General features: G+C 32.7%; 2 protein-coding genes across 4 annotated transcripts; one reads left to right on the forward strand and one right to left on the reverse strand.

The window, feature by feature from the left end:
* Positions 1–1,452: 1,452 nt before the first annotated feature.
* LOC125059121 lies at positions 1,453–8,684 on the reverse strand. Of its 3 annotated transcripts, none has more exons than XM_047663348.1 (7): positions 8,432–8,684; positions 8,158–8,359; positions 7,761–7,929; positions 7,540–7,679; positions 7,267–7,370; positions 5,745–5,898; positions 1,453–2,372 (listed from the first exon to the last, which is right to left on the reverse strand). In XM_047663348.1, the coding sequence occupies exons 1-7, from the start codon at positions 8,524–8,526 to the stop codon at positions 2,220–2,222; spliced, it is 1,017 nt and encodes a 338-aa protein (XP_047519304.1). In that variant the 5' UTR covers positions 8,527–8,684; the 3' UTR covers positions 1,453–2,219. The 3 variants fall into 3 exon arrangements, with proteins under 3 accessions (XP_047519304.1, XP_047519311.1, XP_047519321.1); XM_047663355.1 differs by having other exon boundaries at positions 8,158–8,355; positions 8,432–8,682; XM_047663365.1 differs by lacking the exon at positions 8,158–8,359 and having other exon boundaries at positions 8,432–8,681.
* A 20-nt stretch (positions 8,685–8,704) lies between these two features.
* On the forward strand, positions 8,705–26,898 carry LOC125059114 (retinoblastoma-like protein 1). Its single transcript, XM_047663335.1, has 19 exons — positions 8,705–9,099; positions 9,287–9,423; positions 9,611–9,811; positions 10,207–10,397; positions 11,360–11,520; positions 12,760–12,895; positions 14,088–14,170; positions 14,892–15,058; positions 16,524–16,734; positions 17,437–17,646; positions 18,279–18,402; positions 19,674–19,781; positions 19,924–20,042; positions 20,479–20,658; positions 21,744–21,864; positions 22,038–22,135; positions 23,031–23,204; positions 25,157–25,310; positions 26,095–26,898. The coding sequence occupies exons 1-18, from the start codon at positions 8,962–8,964 to the stop codon at positions 25,307–25,309; spliced, it is 2,712 nt and encodes a 903-aa protein (XP_047519291.1). The 5' UTR covers positions 8,705–8,961; the 3' UTR covers position 25,310; positions 26,095–26,898.
* The last annotated feature ends 986 nt before the right edge of the window (positions 26,899–27,884 follow it).

Consider the following 27,884-nt stretch of genomic DNA (forward strand, 5'->3'; position numbering starts at 1 on the left):
AAATATTTATTTTATATTATATTCAAAGATTTATTCAAAATTATTAAATTAGATTATTCATTGCAGAGAGCATATGAATCATCACGAATTAATAATTAATATAATATTATATCGTGGATAATATTGAAATAATCTTCTAAATCATTCAGAATGTCTATACATTGAATTCTATATATAAGTAAGTACCTCTAATGCGTGGAACGCTTATTACCACTCTTATGAACCCTTTATCCCAGATAATAGTTCTTAATGCGTGCACTTAGTACTCCGCAGACTTGTCTAGATCATAGATATCTGTACACCATATGATAGGACAGACGTATAATCTTTATATCTTTGATTTGTAAGTTCATAGATTTTAGACATTAATGCTGCCCGTTGAAAGAATTGAAATGAAACTAAATTAGTTGGTAACGCAGAGTGCGCGCACAAGACACTGTGAGCGAATAAAATCACGTGTATTATAAAGCATAGTTAATGTAGGCTGATCACCTATGAATAAAATGATAAATAAAATATGACTGGATATGAAACATCACACACGAATAAAGGTGAATAAATAAAATTTATGATAACAAACATATTTTTAATTATTTAAGATTAGTATATTGGATACTTCAATAAAGTTGAATCCATCCTGGGTTATATTCACGTTAGTTGAAAGAAGTAGGCAAGAAAACTAATCTCCTAGTTTCCTATAAAATGATAATAGATCACAGACGTATCTGCCCCAAAGAATTAAAGCAAACTACTACGAATATTTTATACTTTTTAATGAACATGGCCACTAAATCACTATAATATTAAGAGTCATGTTACAGTTAATTATATAAACATTAAACAAAACACTTCTAAATAAACAATAGGGCGTAAAATTGATAATTCCAAGTTTTTGTTCAAGATTACTATTTAAGTGAGAGTGAATGTAAAAAATAAAGTAAAAATGTGTGATCAAACGAACTGACCTAACATTAAGGCGCGTAAAACAGAACATTTAATAAATCAAAAGCTATAAAAACAACATACCAATAGAAATTAACAATCTAAACCAAATTTAATTAAGTCACTACGTCAACTAAGTCTAAATCAAGTACTACGAACGACGAACCCGTATCTGAATTTTCTTAATATAAAAAAAATTATGTCTTGAGAAAAGTAATTGCAAAAAACACCACAAAATCGGACGACATATGTATTTATAATTTTCTTTCTTCACAGAGGCACATTGTAGGCAAAAACTCATTTCTATTTGCGCTTTTAACGGTTAAGTGGGTCGAGAATGCTTACAGATTAATTAGGTCGCCATTAGAGGTTCCCAGGATACAGAAAACAAGTGGAATTTTCTAACTTTTAATTACTTGAGTTGTACCTGTGCTGTTTTGTTAGTTTACAATAAACTTATTGATTAGTAAGTTACTAAGTTTTAGGGAAGTGCAAAATAATAAAACAAACTTCGTCTATTAGCATTTAATCAGTTTTTGAAGTGACCATCGAAATACTTTGAAAATTCGCAGTCCAAAAACAATCGATTTCGCAGAAGGCAGACAGAAAGATAATTTTGTATTGATAATACTTTATTTGAACAAATAAAATAAATATTACTACTAAAATTACCTATATTGAAGATTTTATCCATATTTTCGATTGGCTAATTAAAACAGACTATTGCCTGAGTTTCTTCGTTCGCGAACTCAGACTTAGCACGAACTATGACTATGTCAAAATTAACCAGATAGCATCGATTCTATAAAAATCTTTTCTTTTTAACTTACGCAACGCTGAATTAATATTTTGAAGTTCTATCATGACTTACAATTCCTCTACGCAAAATATTTGTATTACTCCGAAGATGAACCGGATCACCCTGAAATCTCACAATGGCAGAACGGGCAAACGTACTTTTGTATTGATAGTACAAAAGTGCGTTTGCCCGTTAAGTAAAGAATCAAATCCAGGATCTTGAATTAACTCGTTAACCCGCTAAGTTCATATCTTTTTTACTAAATATTAAATATTCTCTAACAATTTTACATTTATATACAAATTAAGTATTGTCTATAAACGTACTATAAGCCTAAATTAGCAATGTTTTGTCCTTATCACTTTAGTAAAATAAACGTGAGAAAACATGTTTGTATTGAGGCATAGCACGCTTATAAGACCAGTCTGAAAAAAAATCCTACTTTACACATTTAAAATTCTTTTAATATTTTCACAATTCATTTCTCTACAGAACTATACTCTATATCGTAATTATCATCATAATCATCGCAAAATTCGTATATATCCTCATTTCTTTCCTCAATTTTTTCATATTCAACGTGTGTATCGTCTTGCTTTCGTCTTTCCCTCTGTAACTTGTTGTGAAGGATCTGGAACAAATTAAAGGTCTATCATTCGAATATAAAAAAAAATAATTACACCTAAAAGGAAATTTACATACGCAATTATCGTTCCGAGAGTGAACGGTTTTGTCAATGACATAATATACACAAACTCTTTTAATGGGTAAAAAATGACTAAAATAATAGTAAATTGTCATAGTATTGTCTTTTATTGACATAACTTTTAGACCATTGATATACAAAAAATCCAAAATGCACAGTCTCGAATAAAAGTAACGCTCGAAAGTGTCCCGAAACACTATTTCTGTCCCTTTCTATAACAGTATGTCTATAACAGTATATGTTACAAGCATATATTATTGCAAAATCAACCTTACGCGCATTGCTTAAAGTTGTTATTACAACGCAGTGTATACGTACTTAGAGAATAAAATTTTACGACCGACCGTGGTCGGTAGGACAAGGTATTGAGTGGAGTCGAACATGACTTTTTTATTTACAACTACATATTTAACATAATTTTAAATTTATCCGACTTTGGGTGCTTTACAGCGTGCGTGGCCACGGTGACTGAAGACAAAAGGTGTTGGATGTTAAATATTTGTAAATTTATAGTAATACATAACTTTAATCCGGTTAAAAAGTTTTTTCTTTAAATTAACAAAAATTTTTTAAATTGGCTACCTCCTGACTGACCTACACTTTATATAGCGTAAATATATTTGTCAAAAACTACACACAAAAAAGTTCAAAAGTACATAATTTTATTTATAAAAAAAACACAAATAAATAACATCGACTCCACTTATTAGACGCGGGACTATTTGAAATGAGCGCACAATTTAGAATGTTGCGCTCATTTTTTGACGTTGAGTGTGCATCTTGGGTTTTTTGTATATCAATGTTTTAGACATAGAAAAACACTTTTTTAACGGAAAGTAAATTGTCACTTTGTCCCAAAGTTGACTTACATCACACGAGTAATGGTTCGTACATTCTTCTGACTGATATAGATTATAGAGATTGATAACGAACAACATAAACATAAGGATATACAACATATTAAAATAGCTTGACTATTAACTAAATAATCACTATCAGTGATACACAGAGTCGATCATTAGCAAGATAAAACTTCACAATAGATCGGAAGAACACAGACGCTGCCGTCTGACGACGTCTTAAATGAGTCGTTAACTAATTAAATTGTTACTAATCCATGATTAAAGATTATTTAATAGATTCTAAGTACGGTTGTTAAGTACTTTCTGCGAAAGTGTAAATATCAAGTTATATAGGGCAAATCTCTTAAAACTACATTCAGTAAGTTTCAAATAAGCTGACCTCATCGAAACGGCAATTCAATGGACAACCTCCTTTATGAGAAATAAAATAAAAAACTTCGAATGCACATTCAGCTATCATTTAAAAGAAATTTCTATCCACTAAATGTTTAATTAACATTTAATTTAAAAAGGTTATAAAGATATTTTCAAACGAGTCATTTCACGAATTCAAAACAAATTTGCACTATGAATCATTTATGAGTAATTTCTCTTTGGTTTATGCATTTATTGTCTGTGATTATATGAACTTCCGGTATCTAATCTTTTTCCTTGTTAACATTACATTATCTTTAACAGACATCTATGCATTATTTAAAGTTCGTAAGATATGACAGAAAAGGACAATCGCTCAGATGTTAACTTAGAAATTATTTTAGATTTGGATTTAAAAGACGATAAAGAAATTGTGATATTATTAAAATATTGTGTATTTTATGTATAAAGTAAATATTGTAGATCGTTGATGTAAAAAAACCAGCTACATCCGTTTAGGTCTGGGCCTCACTTTTCTGTATCTATATCCTGATAATTTGTTTTTCCTAGGCAAGTAGGTGATAGCTTTCTGTACCTTTTGGGTCAATGATGGGGCTTCTTCACCTCGTGTACCCTCACCGTACGAGCGAATGTTAAATCCGCACATAGACAGAAAGTCCATTGGTTAGGTCCGTCAAAAATTAGGATTAATTTTAGACGTAATTTTTGTAAAACTCATGACGAACAATTTAAACATCTATATAGAAAAGATCGTGTTGTTGTCATAATGAACATCAAGGCCAATTTGTTAATAAAATTCATTTTAAATTAATTTATTGAAAGATAACAATGTTTATACTTGGCAACAACAGGGAGAATGTTGGTAAGATAATAAAAAGATTTATTGTTTTATTTATTTACCCTTGAACTTAACAAAACAAGACGTATAAGCGACCTTATAAATAACTCTTGAAGATATCCTACGCCAGTACTCCGTAACTAACTCTTGCGATCCTAAGCTCGCGTCATAAGCGCTACGAGGTTGGAGGTTACACAGTAACGCTCTTTTTCAGTGTCGTGTAAAGTAGTAATATATGACCAACAATGAGAACTTGAACGTGACCGCGTGTCAGCCGTCTTTATAGTCTTGTATGGACTTGTATAGACGCGTTCACATGAACACGGGCGCGGTACGGCATTGCGAGCGCAAATGCCATTCGTATGTAATGAAGTCGACGCTGACGACGACGATACAATAGGAGTAAGGCTATCTTTTTTGACGTGACAACGTCTTATAATTCGATGGAGCCGGCTGCACGCACGAAAAAACATGACTCATGCGGCGTTACATCGCTCTGAGGCGTTCCATTTAAGGCTTGAAGTGCAAGCGAGAGCGGGGAACGAGCGACAAAGAGGCACAATCGGCCTCCGCGTTCAGCAGCGTTCGTTCGTTAAAAATCGACATAATTGTATTTATGCGTACAAATAAATGTAACTAGATCAATTCAAATGTGATTTCCATTTAAATATATATTAAACAAATAAAATTAAAATTTTCTTTTCAACCATTCCATCGGTATTTTCTTATGACGTTGTCACGTTCAACTATCGTCAGTAAACCGACTTTACAGACAACCGATTTTTGTTCCATGATAAAAGACGTTGTCGTTCCTCAAAATTGTCGATAATACTGCGACTACCATAGCCGGCGTCCGTGTGTAAACCGTATACATGAGAAAGAGCTAGCACGGTTTCACGGCACGGCGACCGCGTACGTGACCGGATACATGTGAAAAGGGCCTAAGGGCTCATGCCCACGAGACGGTTTCAAAGCGGCCCGGTTTTTTGCCGGTGCCGGGTAGAAACCGAGTGTTAAAAAGAGGAAATGTATTATTCCGTGGTACATGTACAAAAAGCTAAAAAAGTCGAGAAAAAATACATAGACGACATTGGGTACCTCCCATGGTAATAGAAAGAGACATTTTAATTTTAATAGATAAAACTTAAAATTGAGGAGGTATATAATAATTACTTAAATATATAACCGATTATAAATTTAAAAATATTAATATAAAAATACCTGTCGCTTTATCAGGAACTCGGCTATTTCCTTCTTTTGCTCCTTGAGATTAATGTTAGAGGGAGATGTGTTTGTAGTACGGTAAGATATTACAGGTGACTCTGATTGCAGGTTCTCCCAGGCTTCTTTACTTCTCTTTCTTGCTGCTAACAATCTACAAAGAATATTTGAATCACATTTTGCCGTGGCACTGAATTGATCATTTAATGAAATGGCGTACTAAAACTAGCCATATCATATCTTTAGTTAATAATTTAAATTATATAAAACTATGGTTTTCAATCACTAAAAACGTTACTTTTTCAATAGTTTAGTTTTAGCAATGCTAAGAAATATTAATTAAAGGTTGGTAAAAAAAAACTGTAAAATTAAAAATATTGGTATCGGTAAATTGAAACTGTGAAATTAAACAAGAATATCATTGAATGTGATTGAGATATTGACTTAATAAAACTAAGATGTGTTGAAATATTTGCAATAAAATTAACAAATTCCATTCTCAAAAGTACATGTTAGCCATAGAGCAAGGCACACTAATTGTGTTAATTTGCAATAGCGGCCTTCACACGTGCAGTTCGGAATGGCATTTCTGGAACTGCGCACCATTCTGCAGATAAATCTGTGCAGACTAGACCGCGCGCTGATCTGTGCTTCTACTTTACGCTTAAATTGTAATAACAGTTTTAATTGCGGTTCAAACTGTCTATTTCGCTTTCCTGCAGATAAAACTGTACGTATAAATGCTTTTCGAGAGTTTAGATCGCAGTATGGAATGGCGCGTGGAATGTCGACCAATTTGAAAAGTTTTCTTTCAGTTTTAACCGGTACAGTAGAAATGGATACACGTCTAGTGATCGCGTTAGCTGGTTTCGTGGTTGGTTTTAATAATCTAAAAAGGAGACGTGTATGGGTTAAGAAATATAGACGAAAATTTGGACATTTACCCATGTTAAAAGAAATACGAGAAAACTATCCAGAAGATTTTAAAAATTACCTAAGGATGGACGGCGATAATTTTGATTGCTTATTGGAACTTATCCGTCACAGAATTACTAAGCAAGATACAGTTATGAGAAAATGCATAACACCAGAAGAACGTCTTTCCGCAACATTAAGATATCTGGCAACTGGACGTTCATTTGAAGATTTATATTACGGTTTGTATAAGCCGACTTATTTTTAACTTGCCATAAACATGGATGTTCCCGATATATCCTTATAAAACCTGTCACTGCTTCCACGCTCCAAACTGCCATTTTGAAATAATTGTCATCCACACGAGGTACCCGCATAAAACTGTACAAACGTTCGAACACACCAATGCGCCGCATCGAACTGTCAAACCACCACGCGCTTGTCGCGTCTACACGGACGGATTGGACGGCAGATCGGAATGGCGCGGGCTGTTTCCTACGGTTCGAACTGTACGTGTGAAGGCCGCTATTGTATGGTATTGATTAGATTCGATTCCGGTAGCAATTTTATTCCACAAACTAAAAAAAAAGATAATAATTTAAACTACCTATTCATAATTTTTGTATGATCTAAACCGTACACAGAATTTGTCATCTCTGGTATAGGGTCCTCAATTATTTCTTGACTATCTTCTAATTGCTTTATTTTTGCCTGTAACCAATTTTGTTTATATAAATATCAACACTTCTATTTTAATACAATAAGTTTAAACGTCTTTAAAATTGTATTTATATAGGCCGAAGATCAGGACAACACAAATATCTTCAAATTTTTTAAATAAGCCCATATTTTATAGTTCCTAGAGACTCGCATTTCTTACTTTTATTTCTGGTGATAACTTCAGATTTAATGTAAATTCAGATTTTAATAGCTCCCCCAAATCAGTTGGAGTGTAGTCCTCACCATAATCAGCTTGCAGTAACCGTTTGTCAATATCAACAATCTGAGATTCGTGCTTATCTGAAAACAACAGTAGTCATAAAATACATATTTTTAAATACTATTTGATCAACATTCAAAATAAGTAGATAATTCAAACACCTTTTACAAAATATATGTAAGGCACTTCTCCCATAAGTCTGAGGGTAGATAGCTCATGTCTCAAGGGCCCTGCAATTGTCTGCAATAGTTTATCTGTATCTTCATCACTTGCGTCACCTTTACATATCCAGAAAATATTGATGGTTTTGAAGTCTTTTGCAACATTGACCTGCAAAATATTTCTAAGTTAAATTCAAATAAGATATTTAGTTCCCTCTTTTAACTCAAAAATAATTATCCAAAGAACCATTGGAGAAAATAATGTTTAAAAGTTTTTCTATTTCAGTTCTGTTGACTTTTTATAGATATATTATTTGTCTATATATGTCTCTAAATGATTGCATACATAATGTGAGTTTATGTTAAGGTATATATTGAAAATCTATATATATATCACCTTAGATATTTCTATTCCTCGTCCAATAATATCCATTGACACAGTGCCAGTGGACATAATATCTGTTATGTGTTTCATAAATAGTTTATTTAAAACAGCTACTCTGCGTATTCCCTGATTATCGGGAATTCTTTGAATTTTTGTCAATGTATTGAGAGTGGGAAGTATATTTAAATCTGTGGTCTGTGAGGGATACCACTGCCTAAAACAAAGATAACCTATAAATAAATTTTGCTGTTTTAGTAGTGTACCACTGTTTGCATCATACATTTACCGTTTATTTTTGGGATTTAACATTTTATGTAACTTCATTCCTTGTTTCTTCATGCTGTATAACACACAAGAACTACTGTAAAATCGGAGAATCATTATTGCAACATATACTAAAATTAACAACTAAATACAAAATTCAGATAATTTTGTCACGTTTTAAGCACATAAATTAGTATGAAAAATGCTAAAATTCAAGCTACTATCTTCAAAATTCAAATTTATCCAAATTGAATTCGTATTTGGCACTAAAGCCATTGTTTTTCTAATTCAAAATAAAAATATCTTAACTGTCACCATATCACAAAGTCTCACTGTCAGTCTTGTATCGAAAATGTCAAAACTAATGTCAGTTGTCACTAAAGTGTCCCGCGCGAGTGCTAAACAGGGAGTGTAATGTAATGTGTATTATTCCCGCCAAGTATCTGTCAAAAAAGCTAAAATCGGGATAAGTTTACGGCTGTATCATATTGATTTTATTTTATTTAATGGTACATTATTGGTTGTTAATCATTCATACTTTAATCAAGAAAAATGTCTAATCAAGAAGAAAGTGACGAAAATTGGATTGCTGCTATGGACAATCTATGTTCGCAATTAAATGTAGATCCAGGGGCTACAAAAAAATCAAAGGATTCATTTGCTGAAATAAAGCGAAACTTTTCTTTAGAGGTGAGTATTACAAATTAATTTTCTTTAAAATAAACTTCAAAAGACTTTGTTTTCATGATAGTTATATTACACATGCATATCGTGTTCTTACTTTTTTACTTTTCATTGGCTCTTTAACCTAAATATTCTACTTTTATATTATTATTGGTCGCGAATAATTCAATAAACAGTTATATTTTTGTTGCAGGGTGATTCACTACATTGGATGGCATGTGCTCTCTATGTTGCATGCAGAACATCCATCACACCTACAGTTGAATCAGGGAAGGCAGTAAAAGGGAACTGTGTTAGTTTAACAAGATTACTTAGATTATGTAATATAAGGTAAGTTTTATGTTTATTGTAAATTTCAAATATTTGAAAATTTTGCAGATAATGCCAAACTGTTCTTTCTTGGAACATAACATTAAAAGTTCTAGTTTTGTATTATGTTAATTAATTAAACCCATGTTTAAAAAGTATATAATGGATATTATACAAATGTTTAACAGTTGTATTTTTTGTCTTACAGTCTCATTCAATTTTTCACTAAAATTAAGAACTGGATGGATATGACTTTAATGCCATCTGATTTTAAAGACAAAATCAGTAGATTAGAGCACAAATTTGCTGTATCAACAATTTTATTTAGAAAATTCCAACCACTTTTTCAAGAAATCTTCATGGGCTTAACAAATGAACCAGTAAAAACAAAAAGTAGCAAAAAACATAAGTAAGTTTTATTAATAATAATATACAAACAGTATTCATAATAAACATAGGTTACAAATATAAATATAATAGTAAATAAACTGTAATTTTAATATAATCATTGTGAATGAATCTTAGATCTAACTATAGCATGAAGTAAACATTCCCTTCTAGCATTGTACATTACAATTACAAAAATCAAATAATAATAATCATTTAGTACTCTCACAGTTAACAAATTAATTCTAATAATGTTTATTTATACTTGGTGAAATTAATAATCTATTTCTAAGAATGTAGTTTTTATAATGATAGGTTAACAGCCCAAGTTTTTTCTAATGCTTTGAAGATATCAGCCCATAATAATACAGAAGTAACTACTACTATCTTTAAATCTATTTCTTAACTCTGTTCCAGACTTCAACCTTGCAGTACCAATGCATTATTTAACTTCACATGGTGCCTCTACATAAGTGTAAAAGGAGAGTTCCACAATTCAGCTGATGATCTTGTCGACATGTACCATTTGCTTTTGTCTTGTTTAGACTTTATGTATGCTAATGCATTTATGGCAGACCGAAGGGATATATTGAATCCCAATTTTAGAGGTATGTGCATAAGTTTTTATTTGATTAAAATTTCTGCGTTTAATAAACCTTGTTATTAAGACCTAAAACTTCCTTATAAGCTGGGATTTGTTTTTATTGGCAACAAGAAATTAATAATTCTCTGTAAACTAAACCTTACCATGTATATCTGATCCTGATTCCCACTTTAATATTGATTTTGATTTGGCTTTTTATTGACAATTTTTTGCATTAAAAGAAATACTCCAAAAAAACTGGTACAGTACATAATTTAGTTTGATTGATGTTTTATGAACTATTTTTAAAATCTTTTCTAAAGAAATTAATCATTCTCTTCTAATTCATTGTTAAATAAATGAATATTGCTTCCATCACTGTTAATAATAACAATGAATTACAATAATTATTATTTATCTAATTCATTGTTAAATAAATGAATATTGCTTCCATCACTGTTAGTAATAAAAATGAATTAGAATAATTATTATTTATCTAATTCATTGTTAAATAAATGAATATTGCTTCCACCACTGTTAATAATAACAATGAATTAGAATAATTATTATTTATCTAATTCATTGTTAAATAAATGAATATTGCTTCCATCACTGTTAATAATAACAATGAATTAGAATAATTATTATTTATCTAATTCATTGTTAAATAAATGAATATTACTTCCATCACTGTTAATTATAACAATGAATTAGAATAATTATTATTTATCTAATTCATTGTTAAATAAATGAATATTGCTTCCATCACTGTTAATAATAACAATGAATTAGAATAATTATTATTTATCTAATTCATTGTTAAATAAATGAATATTGCTTCCATCACAGTTAGAGAGGGCCAAACCCACTTTCTTAAGATAATTATTGTAATGCAGCACTTTACAGAAGTAACCCTGCCGGTTTTTATCCAACACACAAAATACCATTCACATTCTTATTATTTTCGTTTTTTTTATATCAAAACAGGTCTCCCAAGTGACTGGTCAGAAGATGACTATGAACAACCAAATCATCCACCCTGTATAATATCAGTACTGTGCGAACTTAAAGATGGACTTGCAGTGCAGGCCAGGACTATGAAGGACTACAGCTGGAATAGAGTTATCAAATCATTCTTTGAAAAAGGAGTAAGTGTTTTTTTTCTATTACTACTATTACTACTATTATGTTGACATGTCAGTAAGGGAGTGTTCAAGTATTACGTAACGTATTTTTGGGGGGGGGTGTCCTTTTGTAAAACGTTTCGATGCGGGGCGGGGATCCCGGGGATTGCATTACGCGTTATTGTTAATATTATTTTAGACTTTTCAGTACTTTACACCACATAATGGTAACTTTTAGGTTTAAAGAGTTACTAGTAGGTCACGAAACGTTTCACTATACTAGGGTACAGAAAAACGTTACTGTGCGTTACATGGGGGGGGGGGTCAATAATCTCCAAAAATTGCTTGACGTAATACTTGAACGCTCCCTAAATAGTAATAGCAACAAAGTTAAAATTAGACTTTTCCATAATGATTAAATTGCAGAACTGTTAAGTACAAATTAAATTCTTATAAGTTTAAAATAGAAATGTTCATCATTTGTGAACCTCACTTAACTAAGTTTATAAGGCATGTTCCGAGTTGCACAATGGCCAATTTAAAACTTAATTAAATTTAATATTGCCAAACATGGCCTTGCGTTTAATTTTTAACTATGTATCCAGTTAGCTACTGCATAGATAAAATAAATCAGTGGCTCTACAGCCTCTTCAGGTCTTGGGCTCATATCTGTTTCATGATCATTGGTCAATCTAATAGGCAAGTGGGTAAAAACACAGCGTTGACTATTTGAGTCTAAAGCATTCGATACTATGTTCTCCTTCACCGTTCTAGCGAAATTTAAATGCGCACATAGGGCTGTTCAAGTATTACGTAAGCACTATAGGGGCATATATATATATATATATATATATATATATATATATATATAGCACTATCTTTGATTTTCTTATTTGGTGATTACGTCAACAGTAATTATTTACTGTTTTACACATTTTACCAACACATTGTCTTTGCTTGAAAACGAAATGCATTTCCGAGGAATCCTACAAAAATGAATACGTTTATGCATTATTATTTTGAAGAGCTTTGCTTACTTTTGCTTACAAGAGGAGGGAATTGCAGTAAATCTGCTTACGTAATGCATGAAGGGCACCATGAAAAAAAAGTAAATTTATGCACAGCCGGGAATCGAACCTACGACCTCTGAGATAAAAGTCGCACGCTGAAGCCACTAGGCCGACTCTCGTTAAGCATAGATGCCGCCACTAATAAAGAAATAATCATTATATTAAATGACTGAAAGATATTGTTTATTTACAGATTTTAAATGGCGACAGTGAGGATCATTTAGGAATTTTAGATATTGGAAACTTTGACGTAAATGTGAAATCACTAAACAATTTATATGAGACATATGTGCTTAGTGTTGGAGAATTTGACGAAAGAATATTTTTAGGTATGTAAAAATGTTTTGCAGTTTTTTTTCTAACGAAATTTGCTTTTATTTTCAAATTTCAAAACCGTAGTAGATTATTATTCGTCGTGTCTTGATTAATATTACACGTTAACGACACGCAAATTTTCGCATCGTACAATTGATCTAAGTACTATTTATTAGCTAGTTTCAATAATACACCCAGAGTATATAAACTGTCTTCATATAAAAATACTGGCCATAATATCACAAAAAAGTAAAACGACAGAAATTGTCAGTTAAAAACAAAATGTCAGATATTTCGGACTGGTTGAGTTCTATATTTTCATATGTTCTACAAAATACACTCAATGTTATTGATGAATGGAATGGTGAAGGTATATACTATATAATAAATTTTAGTTCTATATATTATATATAGTATATTAGAGTTCTTGAGCCTAACAATTCAATTTTTGTTTTTTGCTGTCAAATGTATGTCCGGGGTAATACGCGTTGCGTAAATTGTATGGCAGTGTTTTACAAATTGTGAATCACGTACGAAATGTTTTCATAATTTGGTTAAATCGCTATTATGAATGTGTATTTTACTTAAATTAGTATGTTCCTAGAAATCGGCTATCCTAAAAAGTATAGACACGAAAAATTGTTTTTCATTTCGTAGTAAAGACATTTATTGTTAATATTCTATTTACTATTATTATGGCTCTTAGGTCATTCTAATATATCAAATCGCAATCTCGTCTTGATTATCACGTGTCTAGCTTCATATAGAAAAAATGGTTTGACAGCTCATAAAATTACATCTACGTTCGATATAATATCTAAAAGCCCGTATGGCTTTAATTTACAATGAGACGTTATCGATGGTTGACTATAGATTAGATGTGACGATACTTAGCGCTAAGCATATTTGACAAATTGTCAGAAGCGCTTGGACTCGCTTTGATTTTCTTATTTGGTGATTACGTCAACAGTTATCGTTTACTTTTTTACACATATTACACACACATTGTCTATGGTTGTAAACGAAATGCATTTTCGAGAATTCCTACAAAAAAAATAATATGTTTACCTATGTACTTTTACTTTTTATTTTTGAGATCTTTGCTTACTTTTGTTGACAAGAGGAGGGGGGGGGGGGGGGGGGGGGGATAAATTGCAGTAATACGTAATACTTGAACGGCCCCTTATAAGATATTTTCTATTGCAGGTGACCACGCTCAAGAACACATCGGTACTATCAAGAAAGTGTCCGATACTGAAATATCACAAGTTATAGCCAATTTTGGACCGGTAAGTTTGCGAAATGTCACATAAATAAGTTAATGAATAAATATTAAGTATATTATGGTCAAATAACGAAGTTTTTCATGCATGACTATTTGGAACCAATTCTTTTTGACCAAGGCTGACAAGACACTCTTATTTATACTGTTACTTATTGATATACTAGCTGGCCTGGCGAACATCGTACCGCCTAACAGTCTATTCTTTATTTTTTTTAAATACTTATTCTGCTATTCGGGACACTGGTCTAGCTAGTAAGATAAAAAAAAGTTGATAAGACAACAAATACATTATGTCAAAAAATAAAAATTTACCTTCCCGGAACCCCTCCACTAACATTTGAACTTTATGTTATGGTATTAAAGTTCAAATTGACTTTTAAGTATTATTACGAATATTTTGTATAGGATTATAGAAAAGTGTTGTTTTTAGACTTAAGAACCATCATCGTACTTCAAGGAATATTATAAAAAAAAAATCAGACAAATCGGTCTAGCCGTTTTCATGTTATGTCGTGACAACGGAAAACGGGTTTCATTTTTATATATTGATTAATAAAAAATAATAATAATAAAATTTCCATGACATTAAAGAGTTCTAGGAAAAAGGGAATTAAAAGGAATTTGTACTAACACCAGAGCCGTTTCGCTACATTAAAAATCTGTCATATTTACTTTTTATACTTGCACCATACTTGCGGTGCCTTAATTTTTCATTTCTTATCTAGAGTAACAAAGGCTGCCCGGACACGCCTCTAACGGGGCGGAGGTACCTCGGACGAAGAGCTGAAGAGCTTACCCCAGTGTCGGAAGCAAACAACAGTTTAGCCCGACTGGCGTCTTTCCTCAGGCAATCGAAGCCGCAACCCTCCGCTTGTCTTATGAAACTATTTGCGTGAGTACTAAATTTTCTTTAAAGTTTTTATTTAATATTTTAAAATTCTAATTTAGGAGCATTGATATACAAAAAACCCAAGATGCACACTCAACGTCTAGAAAACGTCCTCAAAAAATGAGCGCAACATTCTAAATTGTGCGCTCATGTCAAATAGTCTCGCGTCTAATAAGTGGAGTCGATGTTACTTATTTGTGTTTTTTTTTATAAATAAATTTATGTACTTTTGAACTTTTTTGTGTATAGTTTTTGACAAATATATTATTTACTAACAAATTATTTTTTAATTTAAAGAAAAACTTTTTAACCGGATTAAAGTTATGTATTATTATAAATTCACAACTATTTAAAATCCAACACCTTTTGTCTTCAGTCACCGTGACCACGCACGCTGTAAAGCACCCGAAAAGTCGGATAAATTTAAAATTATGTTAAATAGTTGTAAATAAAAAAGTCATGTTCGACTCCACTCAATACCTTGTCCTACCGACCACGGTCGGTCGTAAAATGTTATTGCTTTAAGTACGTATACACTGCGTTGTAATAACAACTTTAAGCAATTCGCGTAAAGTTGATTTTGCAATAATATATGCTTGTAACATATACTGTTATAGACATACTGTTATAGAAAGGGACAGAAATAGTGTTTCGGGACACTTTCGAGCGTTACTTTTATTCGAGACTGTGCATCTTGGGTTTTTTGTATATCAATGTTTAGGAGAGTATTTGATTTAAACAAGAAAGGTTTTCAAGACCGTATAAATATTACTTTGTGATTTAAAAACTTCGTTCACCTTTTAATAATTAACCTTGGTAGTTATTATAAATGTTCCCTACAGAAATGCGTATGCGCATTATATACACGTATAAGGTACGAGCATATTCATATTTATCAAAAACTAGTGAACTAATTGATAAAACTCCTGAGTATATAATCTTTAAATGTTGAGAAATACGGCTTTTTACTCTCTTCACTACCACAGGGTCAATTTCTTGAGCATTGTTAAAAATTATAATAAATAATATAGTTTTATTATAAAACGTAGACTAAAGTTTGTACGATATTTGTTACCATGGTTACCATAGCCATATTACTTCTTACGGCACCTTCCTTGCACACTTTCTGATAGCACCTTAATAACTAACGATTCGTAACGTTTTTATATGAAGAAGAGTTTAAGTGTATGATTCAGAAACGAGACAGCGCTAAATCTGATTCCCGGACCCCAAGCGAGACTCCTTCTTAAGTCAAAGTTGACATACGGATGTCTATCTATCTCACCATAAGATAAAAAAAAAATATGTTTATTATCGAACATAAGATACAGGTATCACTTATTCCACGTTAGTAAATTATTAATCCCTACTCATCGCCAAAGAAGACGGAGGGTGTAGGCCGAGAGAAAAAGCCGGCGTAAAAAACTCTCGGTACTCTTTTAAAATAGCAATACTATACGTTCAACAGCGAATGCGGCGTAAGCGACGAAACAATAACGAAGAAAGTGATAGAACCCTGCAACACTTGGATGGAACAATTTGCTGAAAGCCTTTTAGAGAACCAATGTAGTTCAGAAACCATAGCCTACAGATGCAATATGGTCACGTGTTTATATTACAAGGTCTTCGAACATATATTACGCGACGAGCATCGAAAGAAGCCACAGGTTTCTTTGCAGGTTAGTAACAAAATTTATTTCCAGAGCCTTCGAAATAGATAAACAAATCTATTTCGTGCTCCTACAGCTACATCTTTAATAAAAAAAACAAAGTAAAATATAGCCAAAGATATAGCCAAGAATACTATATACAAAAATTTATGTTAATATAAAGAGCGTATGGGCATCCAACAATAAGTCACAAAGTGCACTGGCGCACGCACTACTTCCAGGTTCCCTACGTGCACGCACGCATACGCGAAACAAGCAAGACCAGTTTTTGTTGTTGCGTGTGGGTGTCGATAATGTTACAATAAAAATATATTCGAAATCATTTTTTTCATTTCCAATATATTTTTAGACAGTTTACTTTTAGATAATATATATATATATGCTACACCACAGAGACATACTTACGCGATAACAATGTACAGAAAATAAATATCGAGTCGTTGGTAATTAAGAAAAAATCTAGCTTATGCACTACGAGCTATACTCACACAGAAACATGTTAAGCGTTTTAAAGCGCACAAACAATTACCTCAGTTTGACAGCTGCGTCTGTATGTACCGCCATTTTGTCGTAGAAATGATCGCGAATTTTTGTGAGGTTTTGCGGTATTAAAAATCACGTCGCCCTTAGTAGAAATGTTCAGGAGTTCAGGAGTCATACTTACCGCTAAGTGACGTCATGAGTCAAATTTGTATAATTATATTTTTTCAGGTTCTATTATCACAAGAGACATATCAGTTGACAGTTTACGCGTGTTGTACTGAGGTGGTGCTACACTCGTATGGGGTCCATTCGCTAAGGTTCCCACGGGTCTTGCAAATATACAACCTTAGCGCTTTCCACTTCTACAAGATTATTGAGCTGGTTGTTAAGGCTGTGGTGGAGAAGCTAAGTAGAGATGTCATCAAACATTTAAATGCTGTAAGTATTTTACATTTCATTGGAACAATAAGAAACAGTGGCGCTACAACCCACAGATTCCTGTATATGTTTCGTGATATTTATATTTATTAACTAGCTGACCCGGCAAACGTTGTTTTGCCATGTATATTATTTCTAGAAAATATTTGTTTAGTTTAATAAAAATAAGTATTTACAATAATAAAAAATATGGGTTGGTGGTAGAGGGGTGAAAATTAGGGGTTGTATGTATTTTTGTATAAATAAATAAAAACAAAAAAAAAGGTCTAAAAAGTAAAAAATAAATTTTTGGGGTGGACATCCCTTATCACTTAGGGGTTTGAAAGATAGTAACCGATCCTCAGACTTACTGAATATGCATAAAAAAAATTATAAGAATCGGTCGAGCTGTTTCGGAGGAGTATGGGAACAAACATTGTGACACGAGAATTTTATGTTAGAGAGAATTATTGTTTTCTAACTACCCTTTAGCATTTTCCCTAAACAGAAGTAAGACAATTATTTATTTATAATACATAGTATATAACTGTCTTGTTTATGTACTAAGTTTTTGTGAGAAATGAATAAAGATCATTATTATAAATTTTTCCTAAAGAGTTTTTTTGTTAATCTAACTCTTCAAATGTGTTTAGGTCGAAGAGCAAGTCCTGGAGTCACTAGTCTGGACCGCAGATAGTCCGTTGTGGGACCAGCTGGATAATACATCTGTTCCGCCCTCCGCTAAGGTCACGATACCTGAGTCACCGTTAAGGAGAGGTAAGAGAAAGACGGACCCACTTCGTCAGTATTTTTCGTCTACCATAGTTTTTGTCTCTTTCTGACAAATGTGTTTATGCTGTGGTGAAAAGAGACTTCAAATGGGGAAATTTGATTTTTGTTTTGGTTTTGAAATTGTGTAAAGTCTACATTGTTATCTGTAATATTTTTCTTACTAGGGTTGCCTGGAAATGATCGCTTGTTAGCGATAAGACTATCCGTTGCTTTTTCATTTATTTTATCTAAATGTAGAGCCAAATATGTAACGCAACAAAAGATTATAAAAAATATCTAAAAGCTATCTAATATCTATCTTTAAAAAAAAATTGTAGAGAAGAAATACTAGTACGGTCACTCAGTATACAATATTATATAGTAAACTTTTAATTATTAAAAAAACATAATATTTTGACTTTATACATATTATAATGTTTTTTGAAGTTATACTTCTTTAGGCGCGTTATGAAAAATTGATGAGAGTGAAATTTTACGATTGCGCGCGCACCGTGACACAAAGTTGTCAGTGTGATTATAGCGTGCGCGAGCGAGATGGGAATAAGACAATCTACAAGTAAAAAGAAATAGAATATGCGTGAAGTTAGCAAAGAATTTTGAATGACCATAATGACATTTACCTTTTAAACAAATAAAGGAGTTTTAATTATTTTTTCAAAGAAATTTAGCCATGCTTTTTCACAAAGACCTATTGTTACTTAGTTAAAAGGTTATGAAACATACCAAGTTATTAAATTAATTAATAATATAATAAATAATAATAATAATTGTTATTAATATTAATTAATAATTGAATAATATACTAAATATTAAATATTATTAAATTGTTTACGTTAAATATTAATTATTAATTAATTATATTTAAAAAAATAAAGAAGGCCAAAGAAGTATAACTTCTTACGCGCGTACATAAGTACACGCACCCTTTTTTTTACATTTAAGCCGGTTCGATTCCCAGACGAGGCAAGTAATTTTTAGATAATCTTTGAATGCAGAATTACTAACTTTTAAAAATAACATAGTCTTCTTTTAGTAAAATACCCTATCTTACGATATTGAAGGTACTTTCCCTTCATGTCCTATATCTTTGGGACGCCCTGTATACTAATGGGGCTACAACCATTTAGTTCTGGGCCTCAGGTTTCTCTATCTGTTCCGTGATCATTTTTATAATCAAGTAGGTGATCAACCGGACACACCTTCATTAAAACTATTATTTAAATGATTTGTCAATTGTTTAAAAATTTTTTTTTTAGGTATCCATTCACCAATGTCGACGGTTGACCGATACCCTCCGTTGATGGCGGACCAGGCGAAGAAGCAATTGTTCAAAGATAATGTTAAGCCAGGCCAATCGTTATTAGGTATTTAAACACATTCTCTATATAGTATGTAGTGTTATTAGTATAATATTATACTGGATTTAAACGTGGTTAGAAAATCAAATATGTAATATGTACTATATAATATATGTATGTATTATATAGTTGTTAACTTTTTTTTCAGTACAAACAAATACAAAGAATGAATCTAGTCCAACATCCTCAAATGGTGAAATCACTCCAAAGACCCCAAACACTACGCCTAAGAAGAATAATAATTCGCTCATGTTGTTCTTTAGAAAGGTAAAATATTACTTTTTAGCAAACATTGCAACAAACTATGTAGCGTTAATAAACGTATGAAACGTTAAACTCTCTTAAAACGTATAAAATAAGTATTACTTGGTAGTTTTCAGAAAAAAATTTTCAATACAGTATTCAGAATTTATCGTTCAACTTAGTTTTTAATATAATCTTCAGGAAAAAAAATTAAATACATTTTACATAAGGTTTCTTTCAATTTAGAGTTTAATATATTTTCAGGAAAAAATTAAATACATTTTTCAGAAATTTTCTTTCAGTTTAGTTTTCAATACAATTTTTAAAAGAAAAATATCAATATAGTATTCAGAATTTTTCTTTCAGTTTAGTTTTTAATACATTTTTCAGAAATTTTCTTTCAGTTTAGTTTTCAATACAATTTTAAGACAAAAAAATCTGATTTTTTTTTCAATTTCAGTTCTATAGCCTAGCTGTGGTTCGTATGAACGACCTTTGCATGCGGCTTCGTCTCACCGATGACGAGTTGAAAAGAAAGATTTGGACCTGTTTGGAGTACTCTATCATGCATCAGACGCAGCTGATGATGGACAGGCATCTAGATCAGATCTTGATGTGCGCTGTTTATGTTATTTGTAAGGTGAGTTATAGTTAACATGGTAAGGTTTGGTTTTAATTTAACTAAAACGGCTTTATAATAAAAACATTGTAATTATTTCTTTAATTTCTAAGAACACAAAGTTCCTTAGCAATGGAATTGGTATCGGAGAACAAGATTCCTTATATTACATGTTCACTTCATTTTAATATTTTAGATTGTGATTGTGCCGAAATGAAAACCCTTTTTTTACAAAAAAAAATTAGTACTTATAAACTTTGAAAAAGAGGCATATTAAAAAGAATACAAATATATACATATAAATGTTTTTGTTACTAAAAATCTATTATTAAAGCTAATAAAACGTTATAGGAAACATAAATAGTGTTTATTTAAAATCCACTAGGATCTTTAAAGAACTATCTTATTGAGACAACACTTATTTATTTAATAAATGACCAAGCTACTACGTATTTGAGTGTTGTATGTTGACGGAGAGTATATTGCCAGTTCTCGTCGTTTCTACGCCATAGATTTGAATACTGGTAGTTAATATAATTTTTTTTGACGTTCTAAGTGTACATTAAGTTACATATATGAATCAATTCTATTTTGTTTTGGATTAACTTACAAAATAACACTGCCCACCACGATAAACGCTTATAATTCTTGGTTGCAATTAGACCCAACGTAATCCAAATACGCTGTACCGATTTACGTTTATAGAAATCTTGAAAAATCTATAGAAAATAGCTTCATGTCTATCTAGAACGTTCTTATTTCCATTTACGGCTTTTCAGTATAAATTAATAAATATTTTTTTCAATGGGAGCGTTCAAGTATTACGTAACGTATTTTCCTTTTGTAAAACGTTACGATGCGGGGCGGGGGTTAAATTATGCGTTATTGTTAATATTTTTGTCGACTTACACCACATAATAGTAACTAAAGAGTCACTCGGTGGTCACGAAACGTTTTACTATACTTGGGTACAGTACTGTACTTGAGTACTGAAAAACGTTATGACGAGTTACATGGGGGGGGGTCAATAATCTCCAAAAATTGCGTTACATAATACTTGAACGCTCCCTATAATATTCTAAAATCTATATTATCTATATTTCCAGGTATCGAATAGCCCTAGCAATCAAGTAGAGCGAACGTTCACAGATATAATGAGATGTTACAGAGCGAGGCCCCTCGCTGATAATCACGTCTATAGATCGGTGCTCATTAGCACCAAGGAAGGTAAAGCCCAATTCTCTTAATACGCGCGATGTAATATAATAGTGACGCAAAGAAAAAATTAAAGCAGGAAAATGAAATGAATCATGTTTTTCGAAAAACAAATGCACGCAAAATTTCATGAGAAACGGTGAAGCCGTTTCGGAGGAGTTTAACTACAAACATTAAATTTTTAGGTTCACCAGAGAGAGGAGACCTAATCAACTTCTACAATAGAGTTTATGTCCAATGTATGCAGAACTTTGCGCTGCGGTTCACTGGAAGAAATCGAGATGTGAGTTATGACTTTTAAGGATTTTTAACCTACTTCAAAAAAGGAGTATGTGTGCTAAATTTCGTAACTAATTTCTCGGAAACTAATGGCCATATTCCACCCTTTTTCTTGACCCCGTGACTCTCAAAAGAGCTTGGCTTTATCAATATACCTACTTAGGATTCTTACTTTATGAACTGACTGAATGGTCTACGGGCTCCTAGTATGTATGGATGAGTTCACAAGAACGTTAGAATAATTATGTGGAAATAATAATCAAGGTAATTCAAGTGTATTCTAACTTAGAGAAGAGTATTGGGTTATTAGGTATTTATTTATAAGTAATCTTACAGCTACACATTTACATATTATAAAAGAAAACACTTTGACAATATACAAAGCCATAACAGATTACATTGTTGCGCGTAGTGTCCAACAATAATAAATTTTCCTGATTCCGCCGACGTTCACGTTAATCTAAATACATACAGTGTACTTTATAACGAATTTCAATGAACCGAACATTTTTTTTTCATAATAGAGAGTATTTATAATAATTCCTAATTTTATTGCAATCAATAGGTAAATTATTCTAAACACATATGTCTTAATATGAAAATATTTCTTCGTAATAGAAAGAAAAAAGAAAAAGACGGAATTAATGTATGGGTCTACAGTGTATTTAGCTAAATATTGTGAGTAAGTTTGATTTTTCTTTTAATTATAAAATGTGTATAAATTACATACGTTTTTGTGTACGTATAAAATTATACAAGAAAATATGACATCACAAATTTTACACACATACACATCAATTATATTAGAACATAAGCAAGCTATCAAGGGAAAAAATTAAACATGCTATTAAATGAAAACTCATTAAGAGCTTGGTAAACAAAGTTACGTTATGTTTCAGGAGAGCAGCCTTTCGCCATTGCCAGCAGCGCGTGGCGACGCGACCTACTCCCCCGGCGGACAACGCGTGTCTGGAGCCCCTCAGCTCTCCGTCAAGACCCTCACCGCCTCCCCGCCACCTCCCCCGCCTCACAAACACCATCTCACTTATCGGTTTAGCCGGAGTCCCGCTAAGGTAAGTCTATTCCCACTAAGCTTAAGTGTAAAAGATGTAATACATAGAATCAACTATAAAGTCGGAAACACACTTACGTGTCGTGGCGTGGCGTATTCGAAAATTTAGTTCGTGTTTCGTTAACAATTTCCTAGTAATTTCTTTCTTAAGTGAATAATTCAAAATTTTTTAATATTAAAAATTATGTATGTGTAAATTATGTACATAGAAACAGTAAGAATTTTAGAAAGGCTAAGGTGGGACATGGCACAAGAAAGGTTGGGAAAGACGGAACTATTTCTTTAGAAATTTTTGAAGTGAAAACTTCTTTAGCGCCGTTGAACACTTTTTTTGGAATGGGTAAAAAATGTAAAACTCGCGTCAGGACAAGTGACTTGATCGAAAATTCGTAAGACGGATGGAGTAGACAGCTGGCGCGGCGTATTTAAATTGTCATGTTTTTGTACGATAGCGCAATAAATAAATATTGTATTCTACCACATAAATGATAGTACTTTTATACTGCTTATTAAAGCAATTCGTGCAAAATTATTCCCTAACCATTCCAAAATATCATAAAACATATTTAAGTTTTCACTTCTGCCGGCACTCTCGGAGTGCAACCCAGCTTTTTTTTTTATTAAACTTCTTCATTGTAGATGATTTTTTTAGTATTATAATATATTTAAATTAGTCAGCTTTATTGTCGCCGCACACGGGCCACACGCCACAGCCACAAACGCCGCCACGAGAAGCTAGAAGCGGCTACAAAGGTAGCTGAAGCGCGCGACAGCCACTTGTGGTCGGTGGTCGACACTTGCGGTCGGGGGCTGCTACTTTTTTTAACCCTTGCCTGCAGTATCATAATGGACTCGGACGAAGAAGGTTTAATTGCGCTACTTTTGATAAAAAGACGTCGTCGTAGAAGTCGAAACCGTAGTTATTGGATACACAGAAAGACATTAAATATCCCCTCACCATGACAGGTCGGTAATCGACAACCATTGAACTATACATGATGAAGCATTTGGCCTCTATGAAAATATGATGAGGCCATATTCTGGAAAATATTTGGACTTAGACAAAAAAGTTTTCAATTATAGGTTAAGCCGTGCCAGACGTTGCATTGAGTGTACCTTCGGCGTACTTGCAAACAAATGGAAAATATTACATCGCCCATTAAACACTTCTGTTCATTTCTCAGAAGACATTGTGAAATCTTGTTGAATTTTGCACAACTTTATTCGCAAAAGGTGAAATCATCCCTTCCATTTTCGTCACACTTTGAAAATAGTGGGACTCGAAAATATACAAAATACAGGCTGGCCAGTATCACGAGCGTCTACTGCAAGAGATACGTTAAAAGATTATTTTATGAATGAAGGAGCAATACCGTGGCAAGAAAATAGAATATAAATATATGGTTTTATATTATTTTATTAAACTTACCTTCAATGTTCTTTTCTTTGGCAGTTTTATTCGAAAAAATTCCCACAAACAATTCGCATATTTCTACCCAGGCCTTCACCGTCGACTTCAGGTTAACTGAGGCAAGGGAGAGAGGGGCGCGGAATCGCGCGAGTGTCGTGTGGCGGCTTTTTGTGTCGGCGTTTAGTGGCCGGTGTGAGCCACAAGAAGCAAGCTTTGTAGCGTGTGGCCGCCACCGGCGGCACCGTGTGCGGCGAGTCCATATAAAATGTATAAAAATTACAGGAAATATGCCAGTGGCGGCGATTTGTGGTTGTGGCCGGTGGCCCATGTGCGGGGACCCTTAGTCTTGTTGTTTGAAAAGCCGTTACCGCGGAAATGTGTATATTTTTGTGTCTGGTGATAATCCCAAACAATTGTTAAGGCTTGTCTTTTTCTGAAGAAAGAAGGCTGCTCTTCCTCTGACTTAAAAAGAGTTCGAGAAGTTGGTGGAAAAAACTTTGTGACGTCATCGCAGTGACTATAGGTAGTCTTAATTCTTTCAGGACCTACACGCAATAAACACGCTCGTGTCGTGCGAAGTGGGCGGGCTGAAGCGAGTGTCGGAAACGGAGGAAGTGGTGAAGCGAGCTCGCTGCGGAAGTGCTGGAGTAGCCCGGAAGCTTCAGGGACTTGTCAGCGATAGACAGGCTTTGTGAGGTATTTATAGAATACTAGCTGACCTGGCAAACGTCGATTTGCCATGTATATCATTTATAATAAAAAATAGGGGTTGATCGTAGAGGGCTGAAAATTAGTGGTTGAATGTATTTTTTAATGCTGTATCATAAAAAAATTAAATTTATCTAGAAATTAAAAAAAAAATCATTTAGGGGTGGACTACCCTTAACATTTAGGGGGATGAAAAATAGATGGTGTCCGATTCTCAGACATACCCAATATGCTCACAAAATTTCATGAGAATCGGTCAAGCCGTTTCGGAGGAGTTTTACTACAAACACCGCGACACGAGAATTTTATATATTAGATTTTATTATACGAAAAAAAAATATTTACAAATTTATAGATTAAAGAGAAAAAAGATGTAACTTTTATTATTAAATCGCTTTGAGCCGTGTTGGTCTGTTGGCTTCGGCGTGCAATTCGCATCCCTGAAGTCGTAGGTTCGATCCCCGGAGGTGCACCAATGGACTTTCTTTTTATGTGCGCATTTAACATTCGCTCGAACGGTAAAGGAAAACATCGTGAGGAAACCGGCTTAACTTAGACCTAAAAGTCGACGGCGTGCGTCAGGCACAGAAGGCTGATCACCTACTTTCCTATTAAATGGACAAATGATCATGAAACAGATACAGAAATCTGAGGCCCAGACCTAAAAAGGTTGTAGTGCCACTGATTTTTATTCAATCACTCACAAGTTTTGTGTTTATTTAAAAAAACTTTCTATGCTATTTTGTTAATATGAAACTAACATTTGTTTCAGATGACATTTTAATTTTTCCAACTTTGAAATGATAATCATAGCTCTCTAGGCGCTAAATTTGACGAAATATTTAACATCAAATCAATATATATGTCACAAATTTGCTCTTGCAAACTATTTGACGAATTAAGTGACGTTTAATGTAAGTAAATCAAAGAAATATAGTAAAAAAATATAGTCATCGTTAATTTTAATACAATTCTGCGTCAGCATTAGTTTTAACCGGCTTTAAAAAGGAGGTTATCAATGAGACGTGTAATTGACAAAGACACGGTGTCCATATATATGTATTATGTAAAAAAATTGTAGCGATGTAATTTGACAATCCTGTAACGGAATTTCATATATTAAAAAAATATAATTAAAATATTTTCCTAACTGGTTTAATTGATTCTTTAAATACTTGAATAAAGATTATATAAGGTGATTGAGAACATTTATATTTTTGACTAAGCACTAACACTTATTTATAGGTATGGCAATGAGATAAGCAACCTCTTTGTCACTTGACCATTTTTATACAAATTGTATGTATTTTTCAATACTGTATCATTAAAAAATTAAAACAAAAAAAATTGTCTATAAAATAAAAATTTTGGGGTGGACCACCCTTAACATTCAGGGTTTTGAATGATAGATAGCCGATGCTCAGACTTACTGTATATGCATAAAAATTTCATAAGAATTGTCGAGCCGTTTCGGAGGAGTATGGGAGCATTGTGACACGAAAATTTTATGTATTAGATTTTCCAATACTATCAAGCTTACCGTCTATGTATTTCATATAACTTTGACATTGTCTCGACGTTTTCAATCCCCGCCCCGCATCGTAACGTTTTACAAAAGGACCCCCCTCCCCCCAAAATTCGTTGCGTAATACTTGAATGCTAGCTAACAGCAAGTTTCTTTTTGTTTTTTAAATATTTTACTTGACTCGTAGTGACGCTCAGAATTAGTTTAAAACAATTTCCATACAACATGAACACAGTTTTAGTAGGTAAAAAATCTCGTTAACAAAAAACGTAACTGCAGGGATCAAATCTCAAATCCCACGACGGTTTCATATATTTCGATTTTTAAATGCGATTTTATATTATGTGCCTATAGTCCGCGCCACTACTGATTGCCGATAGACGCGGCGCTAGCGAGTAGCGCGGCGTAGTAATAATATGTTGCTAGTGCTAGATGCAAGGCTATTTTACCCCAACGTAACATAAATTAATATGAAATTCGCGAAGTAGTCTCCAAGATTTGCTTCTAATGTTTTATCTTAAAACGAATAAAATAATATTTCACTGTAACGACAAATTTAGTTCCAGGGTTCCCGTCGGCAATGAGTAGTGGCGCGGACTATAACTGGGCATGTATTTATCATTTTTGTTACTATGGTTACCGCTGGAAAGGCCGTAACCATAGTAACACATCTGTAGTCTACAATTTATGTATATTGTCAATTTATTAAAAATTAATAATGTAAAAAATTCGAACTCATGGTAGATTAGATACAGAATGAAAGCGACAACCGTACACTAGGTATTTTAATGTGATCCATTTCAGTCAATGTCTGTCAAACAATATTTTGCTATTTGAAAAGAAAATGTAAGATAAAGTATGTTGAACGTAACTGAATGTACAATTTTTTTTATCTGAATTACAGTTCAATTAAATACAAAAGGGTGCGTGTACTTATGTACGCGCGTAAGAAGTTATACTACTTTGGCATTATTAAAAATAGTTTTTGATTGCATGCAAATAATTAATTATAATTAAATAGTCAAAGACTGGAAATG

This window comes from Pieris napi, chromosome 2 (genome assembly GCF_905475465.1).
Source record: "Pieris napi chromosome 2, ilPieNapi1.2, whole genome shotgun sequence".
NCBI classification, from domain to species: Eukaryota; Metazoa; Arthropoda; class Insecta; order Lepidoptera; family Pieridae; genus Pieris; species Pieris napi.